The sequence below is a fragment of the Camarhynchus parvulus genome, chromosome 20 (genome assembly GCF_901933205.1).
Source record: "Camarhynchus parvulus chromosome 20, STF_HiC, whole genome shotgun sequence".
NCBI lineage: Eukaryota > Metazoa > Chordata > Aves > Passeriformes > Thraupidae > Camarhynchus > Camarhynchus parvulus.
The window spans coordinates 4,702,036-4,722,111 of record NC_044590.1 but is presented as its reverse complement, the minus strand read 5'-3'; the positions used below and the strand labels follow the sequence as shown (position 1 = coordinate 4,722,111).

General features: G+C 52.4%; 1 protein-coding gene across 3 annotated transcripts in view; it reads left to right on the top strand.

Moving 5' to 3' along the window:
• Positions 1–20,076, top strand: part of LAMA5 (laminin subunit alpha 5) — an 87,594-nt gene that overhangs the window by 43,927 nt on the left and 23,591 nt on the right. For 2 of the 3 annotated variants that reach the window (XM_030963007.1, XM_030963006.1), the window contains exons 7-29: positions 1,996–2,111; positions 3,443–3,561; positions 4,341–4,431; positions 4,561–4,695; positions 5,090–5,152; positions 6,312–6,452; positions 6,800–6,937; positions 7,168–7,302; positions 7,761–7,895; positions 9,280–9,417; positions 9,578–9,630; positions 9,800–9,899; positions 10,396–10,448; positions 10,855–10,960; positions 11,833–11,932; positions 12,096–12,252; positions 13,861–13,999; positions 16,731–16,873; positions 16,966–17,072; positions 17,765–17,918; positions 18,395–18,555; positions 19,057–19,165; positions 19,668–19,765. In XM_030963007.1, coding sequence (XP_030818867.1) covers positions 1,996–2,111; positions 3,443–3,561; positions 4,341–4,431; positions 4,561–4,695; positions 5,090–5,152; positions 6,312–6,452; positions 6,800–6,937; positions 7,168–7,302; positions 7,761–7,895; positions 9,280–9,417; positions 9,578–9,630; positions 9,800–9,899; positions 10,396–10,448; positions 10,855–10,960; positions 11,833–11,932; positions 12,096–12,252; positions 13,861–13,999; positions 16,731–16,873; positions 16,966–17,072; positions 17,765–17,918; positions 18,395–18,555; positions 19,057–19,165; positions 19,668–19,765 — 2,691 coding nt within the window. Of the gene's footprint in view, positions 1–1,995; positions 2,112–3,442; positions 3,562–4,340; positions 4,432–4,560; positions 4,696–5,089; positions 5,153–6,311; positions 6,453–6,799; positions 6,938–7,167; positions 7,303–7,760; positions 7,896–9,279; positions 9,418–9,577; positions 9,631–9,799; positions 9,900–10,395; positions 10,449–10,854; positions 10,961–11,832; positions 11,933–12,095; positions 12,253–13,860; positions 14,000–14,271; positions 14,402–16,730; positions 16,874–16,965; positions 17,073–17,764; positions 17,919–18,394; positions 18,556–19,056; positions 19,166–19,667; positions 19,766–20,076 lie in introns of all 3 variants that reach the window. The other variant, XM_030963008.1, reaches the window with a different exon arrangement.

The window sequence follows — 20,076 nt, the reverse complement described above, 5'->3', positions numbered from 1 at the left end:
TAGTCTCTGCTGTTGAGCATCAATTCCAGCGGGAGGACTGTGGTTTCATTTCTTACCGAGGATGACCAGGAAATATGTGCTGTGTGGACACAGCCGCTCCCTCTTCTCCCTTGTATATACTCAGTCAATGAAACATGTAAATATTGTGGTTTATGCACATTTGTCTGTAATTCATTAGCAGCACAGACTCGGCACAAGGTGCAGTGAAGCTGTAATAGCTGAGCTGAGAGGTCATTGCTAACTCTGGACAGCAGAGACTAAATAAATACCTCCTTCTCCCTCTGAAATGAGCAGCTTTACTCATGCAGTGCCATCTTCTTGCATTCTGGGAACTGAACCAGTTCTTTTCAAACATCTTGAGCCTTAAGGAGCCTGGGATGTGTGGCTGGAGCCACGTCCTCCAGTCAGGGAGGTTAACACTGCTCTGCAGGGTTATAAATTCCCTGACTCGGTGACCATCTTTCTCCACACGCATGTATATGGATCTTAATCTTGCTCTCCAGCTGCTGCTGTGGAAAAAACAATAAAATTTTGTTTCCTTGGAAGTGCTGAGTGGTGGTCAGCCAGGTGAGAGGTCTGTGGGTGGTTGCATTCCGGGGACGCGGCCAAGGTTTGCCTCTCACTGAGACTCCCCCTTGGGTCTGCAAAACTCTTGAATAGCAAAGTTCCTAGTGGATGTTTCAGGGCTGTTTTCTGCCGCTTAGGCCTGTGGATGTGGGCAGGGATGGGGCATGGTGAGTGCTGGAGAACTGACTGCAGCCAGTGTCCTGTGGCATGTGCAGGGGAAGGGCTGGGAGCAGCACTGGCACCTTCTGCCTCTCAACCCCTCTGCCTGAAGCAAACATGCTGAGTGTGGATCCTGCTTGCTTTCCCCTAAACTTTCAGATCATCCCATTATTTTCATTTAAATGAGGTCACTTATGCTGCTGTCTCTATCTGGCAATTCACTATACATAGACTTGCAGGTCCTACATCTTAAAATTACATGTAGGTGGAAGTTGTGGCACTCAGCTCGCTGTAGAGTGTCTGCTCTCCTACACTTCACCCTGAATGACTGCTCCTTTTGTTTCTAACGTTTTAAAAGAATTACATTTATTTTTAAACACACTGCTTTTGAATGGAAAAGTATTGGAGGAGGGAGAGATGGGAGTGGCAGACTGGCCCTGAGGGGAAATGAGTAATTGCACAGATAAAAGCTGGAACATGCTGTATTAACCATAAGTCTTAACACAACAGAAAGCATTTGTGTTGGATGGGAATGGCCCTGTGCTAAGTGGAGGCTTTGGGGCTGATGTCACTGACGTTAATGAATCACCCTGGTGGTGGGGCAGGGACGAGATCCATCGGGTGCCTGTCGAGATTCCTTTACCCACCACAGCCCTGCCTGGAAAGCAGGAATGCAGTCCACAGGGAGTGTGGGGCCAGCATCTACTGAAATTCTTAATTCAATTTTCATGCCCTCCTCCGTGCAGCGCAGGTGTGCCTGGAGGAGCTGACGGCACCTGTGTGGCCCCATCCCTCTCCAAGCTCTGGGCTATCATTTTTTCCTTTCATGCTGCCCCTGCACAGTGGTGGGGACATCTTTGTGTCCCTGCACCATGCTACACTCTCTCAAATAATCATCTTCAGCTCAGTTTCTACCACTGCCACCTCCAACCACATTTTATTCTCTGCAGAGCTGGCTAGGCAGCAGCAGGTTTTTCTCTTATCCTTGTCTCCCTGTGAAGAAAAAGAATTATGGTGGAGGAGAAGAAAGGGAGAGAATGCAGCTGGAATGGCAAAGTTTGGCTCAGAAAAAACAACTAAATCAATTAAAAAGTTGGGAAAAAAAGCCTTAGAAGCCTCTTTCCCAGCATATTGGGATTAGAATATATATTGGGATACCACTTGTTTCTGTACCTGATCAGGGACAGTGATACACAGCAGGGTCACACAGCAGCTCCACATTCCTGTCATCACCCCAGCCTTGTCTGTGCCCTGTTCCTGTCCCCACAGGCTGCAGTGTGACTGCCAGCACAACACCTGTGGTGGCTCCTGTGACCGCTGCTGCCCTGGCTACAACCAGTTCCCCTGGAAGCCTGCCACCGCCGACAGCGCCAACGAGTGCCAGCGTGAGTGGGGCTGGGTCAGCCTGAGGCAGCCCTGACGAGGGGAGAGATGAGACACTCTGACTCCATGCTCTGAGAAGGCTAATTTATTATTATATTGTATTTATATTACTATGTTATATTATATTATATTATGTTATATTATGTTATATCATGTTATAGAATGCTATATTAAAACTATACTAAAGAATAGAGAAAGGGTACAGACAGAAAGCTTAACAAGAATGATAATGAAAACTCGTGACTCTCTCTTCCGGAGTCCTGACACAGCTGGCTGTGATTGGTCGTTAAGTAAAAACAATTCACATGAAACCAATCAAACAACCACCCGTTGGATAAGCAATCTCCAGACCACATTCCAAAGCAGCAAAACACAGGAGAAGCAATCAGATAATTATTGTTTTTGTTTTTCTCTGAGGCTTCTCAGCTTTCCAGGAGAAGAAATCCCGGCGAAGGGATTTTTCAGAACACATGATGGTGGCAGGGCTGGGTTTTCCCTTCCTGCCAGGCACAGCCCCGTGCCCTGCTGCAGAGCAGCTGCTCTCTGCGCTGCTGGGGTGGTGCTGAGTGGGACTGGGTGAGCTGGGGCAGTGACACAGCAGGGAGGACCCTGCACAGCAGGTGTTGGTGCTCAGGTGAGGCTCACACAGGGAGGTCTCCAGGGTCCCTGTGGGACTTTGGCTCTGCTTGCCTTCCAGTTCCTCCAGTGTGTCCAAGGCTTTGTGCAGGCAAGTCTCGTTGCTCAATTCTGTCTGCAAGATGAATTAGGTTTGGGTGTGTTTACATACAGGACATTTTTATTTGTCTAGAGAAACCTTTGGTCAGTGCCGACAGAGGAATTTCTGCAGCACTGGGAGCACAGAGCTGCACCACATGGTGTCTTAGAAACACAGGGTGGCAAAGGATCTTAAATCCTGGGAGTTTCTGAAGCCCCTTCACCTGGTGCTGGGTTTCACAGCTCGCCTCTATCCAGGGTTGGATAAAAGAGGCAAGAATGTTGCTCTCCAAACCAGGCTAGCCGAGGCCCCACAGTGTGGTGATTTTTCTTTCTGGTCCATACACGCCTGCACATACTTTACTTGTGATTTTGTGCCCACTGCACTCTCCTGGTTGCAGACCAGACTTTGTGAAGGAGCTGCTGCTTCTGTGCTTTTGAACTGAAAGAGTTCAGAGAGCTTGGGAGATCCTGTAATCCCCCAGATGCATTCAGGCATCTTTCCTCACGGAAAACCAACCCATCAGACCCAGGAGAGAGGGAGAGGTGACACCTTGAGATGCAGCTGCTGACTGAAGGACCTCTGGGGTGGTTTAGCTCCCTTCTCTCTGTGTTCCAGCCTGCAATTGCAATGGCCATGCCTATGACTGCTACTATGACCCGGAGGTGGATCGACACAAAGCCAGCAGGAGTCGTGAGGACAAGTTTGAAGGGGGAGGTGTTTGTATTGACTGCCAGGTAGGCCCAAAGAGCTTCTCTGGAAAAGGCTTTTGCAAATGTTTGTGTTTGTTTCTGCTGTCAGCTTGGAGTTCAGCCTCCTGGACCTCTCCACCAAGCCCCTCTGTTACCTAAATTAGGTCTCTGCCTGGAAATTTAGTCTCTTTGCCTTGGATTAAAGGAGTGTGCACCAGTAATGAGAACAGCACTTGGGTTTCTAGCTGTTAGTACCCTGGTAGTACCACTACCTCCTAAAGCTTTAGTTTGCTGAGACACCAGAATTGGTAGGGACAGGTTGCTGCCCAGCACATTGTGTAATCCCTGCCTAGTTCACAGTGCTCTGGCATCTCCCTGGATGTCTCTCTGCCCACCAAAATGCCAGTCTTAAGTCTCTGTCAATGTGGGAAAGTAGCTCTTCCCTTCCCAAGGTGACAGTGACACGATTAATTCATGCACTGGCATGAAACTTCTGGCTGTGCTTCCTTGCTGGAAGGAAACAGGTTGCTCCCATCCTTCAAGTACAAAATGGTCAGGAGATTTTACCATCTGAAAGAAGTGAAGTGGGCTCAAGGTCAGATATGAACCTGAAACTCACACTGTGTTTATGGGAGGATGCAGTTGGCAGGAAGTGCTTTGTTCCCAAGTTGGTGTATGTGGAATTTTGAGTAGATTTGGGTCTTTGGTGTGCTGCTGCTCCTGAGCTGCTTCCTTTGTAACCTGGAGCTGTTAGTAAATCTGGCAGACGAATGTGAATCCTGCAGGCAGAGGAGCTGATGCCTCTCCAACCCACTGTCTTTCAGCACCACACCACTGGCATTAACTGTGAGAGGTGCATCCCTGGCTACTATCGATCCCCCGACCACCCCATCGACTCTCCTTACGTTTGCTACCGTGAGTGTGACCTGCTCTGCAGTGCCGAAATGCTGGCCTGGGTGACACTGGGCAGGGCACTCTGGAGGGTTGGGCTGGGAGGTTTTCCTGCTGTAGGCCTCACTCAGTGCCCCTTGTCCCTGTCTGCAGGCTGTAACTGTGAGTCTGACTTCACCGATGGCACCTGCGAGGACCTGACCGGGCGCTGCTACTGCAAACCCAACTACACCGGGGAGCACTGCCACGCCTGTGCCGAGGGCTACCTCAACTTCCCCCACTGCTACCGTGAGTGCGGGGGCACAGCTGGCGGCACACACACCCAGCAGCTCTGGGAAGGGCCAGCAGCTCCAGTTCTGGCTCTTGGGATGTGCTTTCCTGTCCCACGAGGAGTTCTTCCAGGTCCACATTTGGTTTGGGTGGGAGCTGCAGCAGAGCTGAGCTGCTCTGAACAGAGTCCAACAGGAGCTTCCCCTTTGGCTGGAGTTTCATCTCCCACTTTCTTATGAAAGACAGGCTAAAAAAGGCTGTAATGGTTTGTTGTTTAGTGGGACATCTATGCTTTGTTCCATGTTCCACATTTTTATTCAACCTGTTCAGCTTTAGGACTGTCAAGTCCCTGATATTCCATCAGGATTTCTCTGTGTGTGCTGACATGTCCAATGTGTCTTTTTCTGCACAGCCATTCCAGCTTTCTCTCACAACAGCACTGGAGAACAAGTGCTTCCTGCAGGACAGATAATAAGTAAGCAGTGCAATTTTCCTTGATGCTTTGGCAATGCTGTAATTTCTGTTATCCCTCCCATCCAATGCAAGATTAGGTCTTCACCTTACTGGGCACATACATTCTATGGGGCACCCATGAGTGTTTTTAAGAGAGTACAACCAGCAGCTGAGTTGGGAGGAAAGGAAGTTTTATGATCCCCTTTTTAAAATGTGGAAGCTCCAGGCTAGAGTGAGAGTGTGATGTTTTTTCTGGGGTCCAGGCCATGTGGGGATGTCCCTTCTGCCCTCCCTTGTGAGGAGCCTCCCCCAGAGGTCATGGAGGGGCTGTGGCTGAGCTGGGAACTCTGCTGTGGGTGCCTCTGAAGGGTCATGCACAGGCAGCCACTCGCTCTGTGCCGCTTCCTCTGTTGTTTAGAAAGCTCATCCCTGCTCTCATCCCTGCTCCCCACACCTCCCTCCTCTCTCATGCTCACTCCTCTCAGTTCATTTACTCCCTTGTGCTTTATTCTGTCTCTTTTCCCACCGAATCCTCCCCTGTCTCATGCTCCCCACACACTGCAGATAACCTTTTCCTTCCTTCTGATATTTTGAAGTCTGTATCTTCCAGACAGGTTTTTTCTTTCCTGAGCTGGAATTTCTCACTTCCCTTCTCATTTCCTCACCTCCCCCTCCCTCTGCTTTTTGGATGATGTTTGTCCTTGCCTCTCCCAGCCCAGCAGCCCACACCACTGCTGTTGGTGACAGCAGGGCTGGCTCAGAGCCTTGGCACTGCCTGCCTGGCACACCCTGCCCTGCAAGTGGGAAGGTCTCGGGTGCAGCTGTGCATGGAGTGACCAGAGAGAAACTGCCTGATTAGCCCAAGGCTGTGGTTATTCCCACACAGCACTGACTCAGCTCTGCCTGGGCCTGTGGAAGCAGCATTTGCCTGCCCAGTGTGCTGCCCTGCTGCCCACCCTGCACCTCCACAGCAGCGTGGTGCTGAGCCCTCCCAGCCACCCCGGCAGCCCGGCGTGGGTGGTTAAAACATTCTTATCTGGTAGGAAGGGTATGGAAGCAAATGCCTGAGCATTTGAGATGCCTCAGGGCAGCTCCTGCCGTGTCCTTGTGGGACCTCAGGGCTGGGCTGACAGAGCTGGGCTGACAGCTGTGTGTGGTGTCTCTTGTGTGTCCCCATGCAGACTGCGACTGCTACGCGGGAGGGACAGAAGGCAACGCCTGTCGGAAGGACCCCCGGGTGGGGCTGTGTGTGTGCAAGCCCAACTTCCAGGGCACACACTGTGACCAGTGTGCCCCAGGCCACTATGGGCCCAGCTGCCAGCGTGAGTACCCGGCCAGCAGCGTCCCCAGGCTGGCCCTGCTCGCCTTCTCCTTGTTCTCCACCCGTGCTGGGGAGGAGGAATTCCACAGCTCTACTTCCAAGTGATAAATTCCCATGACTTCTGCACTTTTGCTGTTGTTTTCCACCCAGCCCTGACCCTCCAGCATCCTCCCAAGCTGTGGGGGACTCTGGAGGAATTCGCTATGGGCCAGGCATGCTTGCTATCAGCTCTGTTCCCCATGCTTTCTCCAGCAACTGCTCTTCTACCCCAAATGTTTTGGTTCCTTTCCTGGGAGGACTAAAGACAAAAAAACCTGCTGATTTACTGATGCCCTTGTTGCTTTGCAGCCTGCCAGTGCTCTGGCCCTGGTCAGTATGATGGCACCTGTGACAGCGACACAGGGCAGTGTCTGTGCCGGACAGGATTTGAAGGGCACTCGTGTGACCAGTGTGCTCCAGGCTACTTCAACTACCCTCTGTGCCAGTGTGAGTACCTGTCCTTCATGGGCCTGGGTGGGGATACAGCCAGAATCCTCTGGCAGGGGACTGAAAGGCTGGAAAGTGGTTTTGGAAATTATGTGCCATGGGCAGAGACTACTGATGGCGTGAACGCTTAGAGCAGCACCTGATGCCTGTCTGAGAACCCCAGGAAAAAGGCATTTTGCCATGAGCTCTGCCCCGTGCTCCCAGCTCAGGGGGTGTTCTGTGTGTTGCAGTGTGTGGCTGCAGTGCTGTGGGGACGCTGCCAGGAGGCTGTGACTCTGCTGGGAATTGTTTCTGCCGAGCTGAGTTTGCAGGGCCGCGCTGTGAGCAGTGCAGCCCTGGCTACCACTCCTACCCCCACTGCTACGGTAAGCACCTGAACCTTCAGCTCCTGCTGCTCTAAAGAGCATAGCTGTTCTTGCAAGACTTTGGTGTTTCTCAGTATCAAATCCATGTGGTTTGCCCTGTGAATTTGGCAGGCTTGTTTTGGGGGTCATGGATCATAGCAAACCTGGAAGACAAAGCAGTTTTTATCAGTCACACTTCCTCATCACAACCCTGCTGTGACCTGGTGTCTCAGTCTGTGCCCTTTTTGTGTGTGTCATTTTGGTGCATTAGCCTACTAAACTGCTGGGGAGCACTGAATGGGCTGTAAAGACTCCTCAGTGCATTTTCCTGATGTGGCTATGAAAATACAGCACAGTTTGCCAAGGGATTAAGAAATCAAAATTTTCTGATGGAAGTGGCTGGTGCCTGGGGGGCTGAATGGTGGTTCAGAGCAGCTTGGCCACAGATCTCAGGGATGACCAGAGTCCTGCTCTTACAGCTTGCTCCTGCGATCCCCGGGGTGCAGTGGACAACAACTGCAGCCCAGCGGGGCAGTGCCGGTGCCACGGGAACTTTGCAGGGCACAGCTGCAACCAGTGTGCCCTGGGCTTCTATGGATTCCCCAGCTGCACACGTGAGTAACTCCTTACTGCTCTCTGCAGCCACTGGGAGGAGGGTGTAGCCAGACTGAGGTTGGTCTTTTCTGCCAGGTAACTAGACAAGAGGAGATGGCCCCATGTTGCACTCTGGGAGGTTTAGGTTGGGTATTAAGGGAAGAAAAAATTCTTGACCAAAACAGTTGTCAAGTATTGGCACAGGCTGCCCAGGGCAGTGGTGAAGTCGCCGTCATTGGAGGATTTAAAAATCATGTAGATGTGGCACTTGGGGACATGGTTTGGTGGTGGGTTTGGAAGTGCTGGGGGAACAGTTGGGTGATGATCTTAGAGGTCTTTTCCAACCTTAATGATTCTCTGCTCCCATCCATTTCCCTGGGCACTGCATCACTCCTGGACTATTGCTGCTGGTGCCTGTGTCAGGTGCCTGCAGCCCCAGATCCTCTGAGCAGTGTCCCCACCTCCCTCCTTGTCAGCAGTCCCGACTAGAAGCCAGATGGACTCTCATGTCTCCCAGCAAGAATTTACTGCTCATTAAAAAGTAATCCGTGATACAGTTTCCGTGAAGCAACAAAAGAGCATCATCACCCTCTTGCACAGTACTAAATGTGGCCTCCTGAGCCTTGCCAGCTGGCAGAACTCTACTCCCAAATGCTGATGCCGGCAGTATGCCTTTGAAGAGGCTGGAGGCAGAGATGAAATGCTCTCACAGGAGTTCAGCAATCACTTTTTTTTGGTCTCATAAAGCCATAGCCAGATTGCAGAGCTGTAGAAGACCCACAGCAAGGAAAGAAGAGAACCACCTGATTTTTATATTTTTTTTCAAATCTGTTGTTTCCTGAGCAGTGTTTAGCTGCTAGCCAGTGTGGGAGTGTCAGCCTAGAATGTCTCCTTTGGCAGGGGTTTGAGGTGTGCTGGCTGGGAAGGAAGGCATGGGCAGCTCCTGGCAGCTTGCTGACCTTTCCTGTGATAGGGCAGTGGGATCTCTGTGCATTCATGGGCAGCAGGTCCTGCAGAAGCTGTGGAACCATTGCCCTGCCCTCACCCTGCTGCCCACATCCAGCATCCACAGGGCAGACCCTGATGGCCAAATGCTGCTCTGGAGTGTTTGGGATTTTGTAGGGTCTGATACATCACTGACTTTTGGGGGATGAGATCACACCCCTTCTCCTCAACCAAAACTCTTCCCTGCCCCTGAAATACACATAAATGTATGTGAATGGCTGTGATAAACATTGAGACTTCTATTGTTTTTCTCAAAAGATGGGGCGGTTTTTACCGAAAGCAAAGAATGAGAATTTTATTTATGATCCGCGTCTGGCCGCTTTTGGTGAAGGTCAGGCAGACAAAGGAGGCAGTTGCTGGGAAGCCCTGAATGCAGCAGCTCTCTCCCCTCTCTTGCAGCGTGCCAGTGCTCCCGGGAGGGGTCCCTGCATGGCTCCTGTGAGCAGGACACGGGGCAGTGCAGCTGCCGGCCCGGGGTGACGGGGCTGCGCTGTGACAGCTGCCAGCCCGGCGCCTACGGCTTCCCCCACTGCCAAGGTACCCCCTTTTCCTCATCTCTGCCACACTCCAGCCTCTTGGGTGCTGCTAAATGTGTTTATTGTCTCCCAAAAGCTTTGCAAGGGGAGAAGTAACCCCAGTTAGGGGCAGCTAAGGGGTGGGCTAGCTATAAATCTGTTCTTTTACCCTTCTTTTCTAGTGGGCTCCTGTAACCCGGCAGGGTTGGAGAGTGCAGATCCCTCAATGGCCCAAGTGAGTATGAAATGAACCTACCACAATCCCTGCAGGTCATTCTGTATGATCTACTTTATCTCTTTTTGGACCAAGTCCTTCCTTCGGCTCAGCCAGAGCAGCAGACCCCACGTTCAACCCCTGTGCTGCAGATTCTCACCTGCTCTTTTCTCCCCCTGCCTTTCCCCAGGGCTCCTGTGCGTGTCGGGCATACGTGGAAGGCCCAGCTTGTGACAGATGCAAGCCTGGATACTGGAACCTGACTCCAGAGAACCCCTATGGCTGCCTGAGTAAGGAAATGGCCTTTGCACAGAGCACAAAAGTCCCCTCCATGGTGCAGGAGCCAAACCCAAGCCAGTGAGCACCATCACTAGAGGATTGGAAGTGATGGCCTTCCTTCCATCTTCACTCAGATGTGTGTCAAAGCTGGAATCTTCTGAGTGACCCTCGTGTGGAAAGGGGAAAGGCTGGACCTGGAGCTTTTTGCTTGGGATGAAACGTAGGACTCATACAACGAGTTATGCCATTCTCAGCCCTCCCTACAGACACCTAATTTTTCATGGCCAAATACGCAGAAAAGGCAAATATCTTTAGTAGCTGTGTCCTTAACGGTAGCTGTCCAAAATGAAATCTGAGCCCTTGTGCAGGGCTGCCTTCTACTTGAGCAGTTCCTGGCTCCTCTTACCCCAGCCAGTGTCCTCTGGTGTGGTGGGTGCTGACCCCATCAGGTTTCTTCTCAGGGGCTGATTGACCTTCTGGCTTTCTTGTTCATCTCCCTCTCCTCAGGCTGCAAGTGTGACACCAAGGGCACCATCAGTGGAATCACAGAGTGCCGACAGGTGGGTTTGTTCTCTGCTTCCAGGCTCCTCTGAGTGTGCTGTGTTGGGAATGTTCAGCTCTGTCTGTCCCAGCAGCTGCTGGAGAGGCCCCAGCACTGAGCAATCAGCGCTTGCACCACAATCTGGGCTCGCATGAGAGTGTGGGATTAGGACCTGTCATAAATTAGGCACCTAAATATTTCTGTGTCTGTCCCAGGATGCCTGGATTTTTGTTTGCGTGCATTATTGGGTAATTTAAGTTATCTGGCCCTTATCTGGCCCACCCACGCGCAGGAAGCACTGTGAAGCATGAATCCCAGTCTGCTGCTTCTGCAGTGTCTCAGACCAGAACCCAAATAGCTGAGGAACAGCTTAGCCATGACAAGCAACAGGAGGGAATGAGTTTCCATGCCTGCTTCTCTCCCAGGGCGATGGGCAGTGTTTCTGCAAAGCCAACGTGTGTGGGAAGCTCTGCTCGGCCTGCAAGGATGGCTACTTCAACATGGAGAATGCTAATTACTTTGGCTGCCAAGGTGAGCCCCTTCTGTGATGTGTTTGGTGAGTAAAAGGGCCACAAGAACTGACCCCACTGCACAGACTGACTGGTTGGTGACCTTGGAGAAAAGGGGCAGGAGATGTCCTACCTTCTGTTTTGGGTCATCATTTTTGGGGTGATGCAGTTAAGTGCTTTAAGGATACAGTGGTAGTGCTGGATTAATGGTTGGGATTCGATGATCTTAAAAGTCTCTTCCATCCTTGGTTCTATAATTCTATACTCTAGCCCAGAGCATGGGCTGGGAATTCCTGTGGCTCTGGAGACCTGAGGTCGTGCTTTTCCACTCTTGGACACGGGTCTGTCAGGCTGGGGAGCAAAGAGCTAGGTGAGGTACCCCTTTGGGTACCAGAAACAGTGTTTGAACCACTGGTCACATCCTTGCTGCAATGCCCCTTCCTCCTGCTGGGAGAGGGTGGGCACGGATACGTGGGGTTGGCCGCTCTCCCCCATGTCCATGGGAAGAGATAAAGGAGGAGATCTCACTCTCCCCCGTGTCCATGGGTGAGAGGTAAAGGAGGAGATCCCACTCTTCACCTTGTCCATGGAAAGAGGTAAAGGAGATGGGCTGCTCTGAGCCATCCCACATGGTGCTGGCAGGGCTGGTGGTAGGGCTGCAGCTCCTGGCCATGAGGGTTTGCAGACCTTGTTCCATCAGCCGCCTGGAAATAGCTCCGCGCTGAGGTGGAAGGAGAGCGTCCATCCAAGTGGGGCCGGGGCCAGATATGAAAACGGATACAATGGAATAAAAATAGTGGCCCCAGGCTCCGGGCCCGCTGGGGACGTGCCTTTGATTAGCGAGCAGGAGCTCGTTAGCACGGCGGGAATGTAAACAGGCGCTTCCTCCCGCAGGCTGCCGGTGCGACGTCGGCGGGGCGCTGGGGCCGTCCTGCGAGGCGCGGAGCGGAGCCTGTCGCTGCCGGCAGAGCACCCAGGGTCCCACCTGCACACAGTAAGCTGCACCTGGCCATGCTCTGCCTCCCACGGTGCCCTCTGCCACCACGGGGATGGGGACCTCATCATCCAGGCTGCTGTCACATCAGCCTGGTGGAGGTGTCCTCTGCCACTCCCTCCGATAGCCCCGCAGGTGATGGTGCTCTCTCTCTGTTCCCCAGACCAGCACGGGATCATTATTTCCCTGACCTTCACCACTTGAAATTCGAGCTGGAGGAAGGCACCACGCCGTCGGGCCGGGCTGTGCGCTTTGGCTACAACCCCTTGGAGTTTGAGGGCTTCAGCTGGCGAGGCTATGCACAGATGTCCTCCATCCAGGTACGCTGCTGGCTGCAGCCCAGCCCGGCTCCCCAAGGGGAGGATGTGGCCGGTGGAGCACTGATGTGCTTTTGGCACACATCTTTGACCCCAAGTGCTCCTGAAACCCCCCAAGTCACAGGATGGCCAACATAAACAGCACAGTGTATATATAGCCTGTTTGTGCAGATACTTCCTGTAGTGCTGGGGGTGGCATAGACTGATGAGGGGAAAGATCCTAAACTGGGAATCCCGCGACATCCTAATCTATTTAGACAAAGGTGGCAGCATGGTGATTACTTACAGGGATGTCTATAAACACTGTCTCTCCGTTTCCTTGTTCCTCTTTCAACTGACTCTGCTCTTTCCTATAACTCTGCATAACCTTTCCTCCCCTTTCCAAAAATAAGTATCTCCTCCTCAGCTGCCATGTTCAGCTTGGACCTCTTGTTACCCTTCAGCCTTTGCCCTTGCTGTTAGCTGGTTTGCTGTAATAATGGTTTATGCTAACCTGGAGTTGTGTAAGCCCTAGAAGTGAAGCTGTTTCTTCTGTTGACTCTTTTTCTTTCTCCTTGGTGGTTTCTTCTGCATGGCCTCTGCGAAGTGTGTGCACATTTGGGGATGAAGTACAGGGCAGTGATTCTCTGACAGTCTTGTTCCATGTAAGATGCTCCTTACTCTGGTGCATGTACTTTCAGTTTTCTTCACATTTTTGTGCTTAGGTGAAGTAACAGAGGGGCTGCTTCCCACTGAATTTTAGGTAGGAGCTAAGCAGTGAACTCCTGTGGGGCTCCCTTGAGAAAATCCCAGCCTTAAAGCTTAAGGATGGAGCTCAAGCTCATAGCTGCAGTGTTGCATTGGTGTTTTAGCTAGAAAATGGACCTTGATAGAAGTGCTGACACGTGGCCTTTGGCTGGCAGGTCTCACCTGTAATTTGTTACCATCAAAACCCTCCCAGTTTGCTCTCCATGGGAAGATGGTGTGGAACTGGAGCTTTGGAGAGCACAGCCCTCATTAGAAGTCTCTCTGGGCAGGAGGCTATTTAAGCCTAGGATCTCTTTGAAATGGGTCACACTTGAGCATCTCCTTAGCCAGGGTCTTGTCCAGGCAGGGGGAGAGCAGATGTGCTATGAGTTGTATGGTCCGTTGGCCCTGCTGGTCCTTAGCCCTGCACGTTGCTGAGGATGAGGCACCAGCTCAATTCCCAGCCTGTTCTGTAGGCAGCTGGGCAGAGCCCCATAAATACAAGGGCAGAGTTTGGTACCTGGTGGCTGATTGCAGCACACTGACAACAAAAGCAGCGACTTCCCATAACCTTTCCTGTGTAACTGTGTGTGCCCCAGGACAGATGAGCCACCCTGCTGTGCCACAGCATCCTCCAGGTGTGATCACAGCCTTCCCACCCCCTTCCACAGGCAGGTTGGCCCCTGGGTGGCTGGCCCCAAGTGTCCCCAGAGTGAGGGTCAGTGTCAGGAGGTGCCGTGAGCGGCAGGGTCCCCGTGCTTGTCTCCTGCTCGCGCTGTGGCATGTTGCTTTGGGAGCAGTGAGGGCTGTGCTTGGGCTGGCAGTGAGGGTGGTGGAGGTGACTGAAGGTGTGCTCTGCTTCTCTCCCCTTTCTCTCTCCACCAGCCCAAGGTAGTGGTGACTGTCAATGTGACCTCCCCCGACCTCTTCCGCCTCGTCTTCCGCTACGTCAGCCGGGGGCCCGCCAGTGTGCAAGGGAGGGTCTCGGTCCTTGAGGAAGGAAAGTTTAATGTTTGTGACAACTGTAAGTGCGTTTTTCACTTCTGGACTAACTCAGAGCATCCCACGCTGCGACACTGCTCCTCTGCCCCTTCTCCTGCCCCCAGGTGTGTCCGTCCCCAGTGTGCCCCTGTCAGGCGTCCGGCCAGAGCCATGCCTGGGCTGGAAGGGAGGGGGAAGAGAGGCAGGCAGGCAGGCAGGTAGGGCAGGCGGGCCAGGCCCTCCCCAGAGTGGGTGGGCGCTCAGGAGATGCCCCCCCAGTGATGTGTGCCCCGTGTGCTCTTTTGCTTTTTGCAGAATAAGATCAGAGTCACTGTAGACGTGAAGGAGGCAGAGCTCTATCTGTTCCATGTCATCCTGAGGTATATTAATTCAGGAGGGGCCACTGTGTATGGCAAAATTACAGCTTATCAGCCACGAAGGAGAGGTAAGGATCCCAGACTGCTCTGCTTCCCTGTGCCATCGCCACCTCCTCCCCATCCCAGGCAGCCTTCTGCATCATCCTTTCCAGAAGACGCTTCCATATGGCTTTACCCATTAGTCCTGCTCTCCCAGCTGAAAGGCTGATTTGAGTTTGCAGCCCCCTTTACTTACCAAAGCAGCAGCAAGGTGGGCCCAGCCCTGGGGCTGCACACTGAGGACTGGCGCCAGCCAGGCTGGTGGGAGATAAAGCTGTTGTACAATTCTGTACAACCTTTCCAGCACAGGACGAGATCACCCCAGTGCCCCAGGCAAAGCTGAGCTGACTTTTCCACAAAAGCAGAGTGGATCCAGTCTTTGGCAGCTGGATGTGGTTTTATTTACCAGCTGCTCTGACGTGGCAGTCCTGCCTTTCCCGTGTGCTTCTCCCACACCAGGCTGCTGGCTTCACACCTGGTGTGGGGCTTGGAAGTGCCATGGAGTTACACATCTTACACAGGCATTGCACTCTGGTGCAGTGTCCTGTCATCAAACCACGAGCTGCTGGAGAAGAGCCACCAAAAGATGTCTGAACAGGCCTAGAAATGTGGACAGCAATTTTTCTGGGAAACAATCTGAGCAATACAACATTGAGAACATACCTGAGGCCATGGTGGGTGGTTGGCTGGCTGATTTTACCCCTAGGGGTGCCACAGCCACACTGTCCTGCTGAAGCTTGTCCTCCAGACCACACATCCACAGCACAAGGCTGTCAACACTAACTACCCAATTTATCAGTGTGTGAAGTTCTCTCCTCTGTCTTGAGCTGACATAGGTTCTGCCTTTGATGTGATATGCAAGGTTTGAAATGCCAAAATATTATTTTTCTGCCACCTTTATTTTTCTTTTTGAGAGGAAAAATGGCTTATTTTTTAAGTCCAGTCATATTACACAGCAGAAAAACAAGAAGAGCAGGAGCCATGGTCATGTTTTGGGATCCCACCAAAGGTCAGGAAATATTTAACCTGTCCTATCCAAGCAGCAGAGCTCATTTGCCCTAAAAAGTGCTTCACTTCTTGTGCAGAAGCAATGTGATTTTTTTAGTGCTGAAGGCAAGCAGCCAAACTGGTGCACCATCAACAGGACAGCAGCATCCTTGGGAGGCTTCAGGGGTGCTGAGCCACCTCATGTCTGGATGGAAAGGGCTTCATGTGGCAAAGAACAAGCAGCCTGGAAAGAAGTTGGAAGGTGTGGCTTGCAAAAGGGGAAGCCTTTTCCAAGTATGGGATTTTCAGCTTGGTTTCTTCCACTCTGCCTCCAGAAGCTGTCTCAGTTGCAGCTGTGTGTTGTCTCAAAGGAATCTGAAACTTCAGCCTGTCAGTAAATCTACCCCAGTGCCAGTTCAGGGGAATCTCTTCACTCCTTGAATCCTCACCTCTGCTTCCCACCTGGAAAAGTGAGGTCCCAGCCTCAGCTGGTGCCAGGCATGTCACAGAGCTGCCACACATGGGAAGGGGTTGTTAACCATCCCAGCAGCAGCACAAGCCCTTGCTTTAGCTTCTGGCCCTGTGTGTTGTGCCTTGATGTCCACGTAGTACACCAGGACAGTCAGTGTGCCACATTCTCCACTTCCTCCATCTCACCTGCTCGCCGTGCAGCCATTCCTGGTGAATCCCTCTCACCTGTGCTCTTCAAAACCTGCTGGGCAGGCACACAGTCTGCTTCTAGGGGCTGTGTGGTGATGGCATCCATTCATGAAGAGGTTGTGGGACTGTCATGAGCCAAGGAGCTGCTCAGCAGCAGCAGGATCAGGCCTTGCACCCATTCTGTTCTGTCAGTTTGAAATAATGTCTGAATCTCGAGTGCAGAGTCTCTGGTTGGCAGGAAGAAAGGCAGGAGCACACCTTGGGGGCCTGAAGGTTTGCCAGAAGACAGGTATCTTGCCTGTGGAGCTGGGGTCAGAGTTTCCCTGAGGAAAAAATGTATCTGGGCAATTCTTTTTGTCTGTCTCACAATTAACTCTTCACAGATGAGTTCTTTCCTTTTCTAGCTGGCAAAACGCTCCTTGGCTTGCAACACTCTGTGCTTTGCAGTCTGGGGATGCAGAGCCCACTGAGAGCTCTGGATTTGCATTGAGGATTGCAGTGATTGATATTTATTTCTCCCATTAGGCTGTTGAGCAGCTTGAGAGTGGATGTCTCTGTTCCAGGACAGTGTGGGACTGTGGTGCACCAAGACACTGGGAACCTGTCACTGCCCACTGCACCACAGATCTGCTTCCCTGAGCATTCCCTCCCATGTCCAGCCCCAGTTTTCCATTCCAGTCCCTTCACAGCCTCTCATCCCTCCCATTGCAGGTACAGAGCAGACCAAGCAGATTGTCTTTGCTCCCAGCACGGAGCCAGCCTTTGTCACTGTGCCCCAGAACAGCTTCGGGGAGCCCTTCGTGCTCAACCCCAGCACCTGGTCCCTGGTTGTTGAAGCACAGGGGGTGCTGCTGGTAAGGCCCTGTGCTCCACCCACCGTGGGGCTTCAGCAGCTCCCTGGGGACACGTGTGCCAAGCATAACACCTCTCCCATCTCTCCTCCCAGGACTACCTGGTTTTGCTGCCCAGCTCATACTACGAAGCGCCAATCCTGCAGCTGAAGGTCACAGAGCCTTGTGTCTACCAGCCAGCCCCTGAACAAGCCACCCAGAAGTAAGGATCTGCACTTCTCTGTGCTGTGTGGGGCTTGCTCAGCTCCTCTTGGCCTGGGGTTAAGGAATATACACAATCCATAGTCAGTGATGCAGTAAAACTGCTCGTAGAGCACTTGGCTCTGGTCAGTAAAGCTTGTGGAACCTGCACCAGCCCAGAAAGCCAGCCCATAGATCTCCTCATCCATGACACAGCCAGTCTGTGTTTTCTCGTGGGCCCTGGAGGGCCAGCTCACCCAGTGACACCACAGCCCCCCTCTCCTGGGCTGGGCTCCCAGTGCCAGGTTGTGTGTGTTCTCAGAAATGGCTGCCACGAGAGGGTTTTGCTGGACTATTTAAAATGGGCAGTCTGGTAGTGTTTGGAGCATCTCAATGTATCTGCTTGCCCAGAACCTCTCTGTCCATGTTGGCAAGAAGGCTGGCTGGGCTCTGGACACTGGTTGTCCCATCCACCGTAGTTGTGGTCCTCAGGATAAAGCCCATTGCACGGGGAGAATTTTTTGTTGTTTATGCTCTCCCTGGTCCTGCAATGCCCAGTCCCTTGCTCCCCACTGCCCAGAGCTCCTCCTTGGCCCTCCTGATACACCAAAGCCTTTTGCAAACTTGGCTGGGCCCAGGCTCTGTGGGTGCTCTCGACTTTTATAACCATGCTGTAACTTCTGTGCTTCACCATTTATTTCTGTGTGTTTCCAGCTGCCTCTTGTACAAGTACCTGTCCGTGGAGGGCTTCCCTGCCGTGCCAGGGGTGGATGCAGTGTGCAGGCTGGACAACAGGCTCCCCAGGCTGTGTCCCACAGAGCAGCTCACCCCCCTCCCACCCCCCATGGCCACCTGCAGTGGCACTGATGTGAGTGCCACTTCTGTTTTGTCCCCCTCCTTTGCCCCCCGTGTCTGGGGCTTTACTTTTTTAAGTATCCATGCCATGTCCCTCATATCTTCCCCTTAAAGTTGTGTCTTCCTCCTTGATTTTTTCCCCTGCTTTTGCAGCATCTGTGAGGTTAGTTTTGGCATGTTTTGGTCCTTTGCACTGCACCTCATTTCCTCCCAGACCATTTTCTTGTAGTCACTCAATCTCCCAATTTTCTGGGTTTTTTTGGCTTTTTTTTCAGTTGCCTTTCATTTGATCATATCTTTACCTACACCAGAAAGGCTTTGCACCCCTGCAGCTGTGTGCTTGTGTGTTCAGGGCCCCCAAACCCAGAGTCTCACCTGTAAAGGTTTGCGAGGATTTGACGGGATTTGGTGCGTTGCCCCCTGAGCTGCTGAGGAGGCTGCCTTGTAGCACCCTGCACACACTCCCTCAGTCCTCCCTCTGTGCTGCAGGTGGAAGTGCAGCTGTCCCTGGCCGTGGCCCAGCCTGGGAAGCACGTGCTGCTGGTGGAATATGCCAACACCAACGCCCTGCAGAGCGTGGCCATCGCCGTCAGCTCGCCGCGCTCGGCCACGCAGCAGGGCACCTTCACCTTCTACCCCTGCGCCTACAGGTAAGGGCCCCTCAGGGCAGAAAGGGTCCAGTTCTCTGCCTTGGCAAGGACAGTTTCCCCTCCAGTTGAAGTTTTTTGGGTTTATAAACAAAGCAAGCTCCAGTGTTGTCCATCTAAGCTCTGCGTGTCCAGACTCGTTCTAGCTGGGCACAGAATCTAGTCCCCCATCTCAGGGAAGATGTACCTGCCTCTGCCAGGAGATAATCCTGGGCATCTGTTTACAGCTGCATTGTTGGTAGGGACCTTGACTTAGGGAATGGCCTCCAGACAGGTTTATTGGAGACAGGTCAAACCCTGTCTGGCTTCAGATTGCAACCTTTGCAGTAGGAAACAAATGTTTGGGGTGTCCTTGGAAAATTTGCTCTTGCGAGCAGCCAGAAAAAACATCAAAAGATTTCCAGGGACTTTGTGTAAATCCCCTCAGGACACAGAGCTGGCAGGACAAGAAATGGGTCATGACCCTGTGCAAGGCTGATTTCCAAATGTGTGTTTCTCTTACAGTTTCCTTTGTCGAGGGATTGCTGTGGATTCCCAGAGTCGAATGGCAACTTTTGAACTCACCTCAGAGGCCACTGTTCGTTTCACCTCTGATCTGGCTGATTTCTTCCTGGTGAGGCTCCCTCTGAGGGCAGCTCTGTCAGCAGGTCACAGGGAGGAAAGGCTGACTGGGACCCAGCCTGTGGGAGGGTTTTCTAGCTCTGTTTGGATTGGGTCTCGGATTTTAGTCTGGGTTTTCTAGTCCTGTTTGGATTGGATACTGGATCTTAGTCTGTGTCACAACCAGTCCAAGTGGGGAGTGTGGTCAGTGGGGTTTTTGAAGTAAATCATGGGGCTGGGAGTGGGGAGGAGATGGGGAGAAGCAGCTGCTCCTGCAGAGGGGGCAGGTCCTTTTTATCTTGAAGACACTCCTAGTTTAGCCAAGGATGGAAGAATCCCATCCATATGTGGAGTTTCTAAATGCCATGATGCTTGTGCCAAGGGCCAAGGGGCAGTAAGCAGAGGTGTGAGTGCCATGCATTAGCTGAAGTGCCTGCTGGCAGGTGGGCACAGGGCCAGCTGGGGCTCCAGGGGCACAGGCTGTCACATAACCAGGTGTCTCTCTCCTTGTGCAGCACAAAGTGTACCTGATCCCTGCTGCACAGTTCACCATGGAGCTCATCGAGCCGAAGGTGCACTGCATCAGTGTCCATGGCACCTTCTCATCCAACAGGTGAGGGTCTCAGGTCCCCCTTGGCTTTAGCATCAATGGGACTATTTCCAAAACCGTTTGCTTGTCCCGCTTCCCTCAGGCTCAGAGACTTTTTAAAGTTCTTGATTAAGAAATCTCCAGCTGAGGTGAATTTCCTTGCTTGTGTCCTGTGAGCCCAGACTGGGATCAGACAGATGGTCCTGTGCCTGAGCCCCATTCTGCCTCCTGGGGCAGACACTCAAGTGTAGTCCCAAACAGGCATTCCTGTAATTGTTCACATACAGCAAGACCCTGGCTGTATCCAAATTTTTGACACTGCTTCAGATAAATAT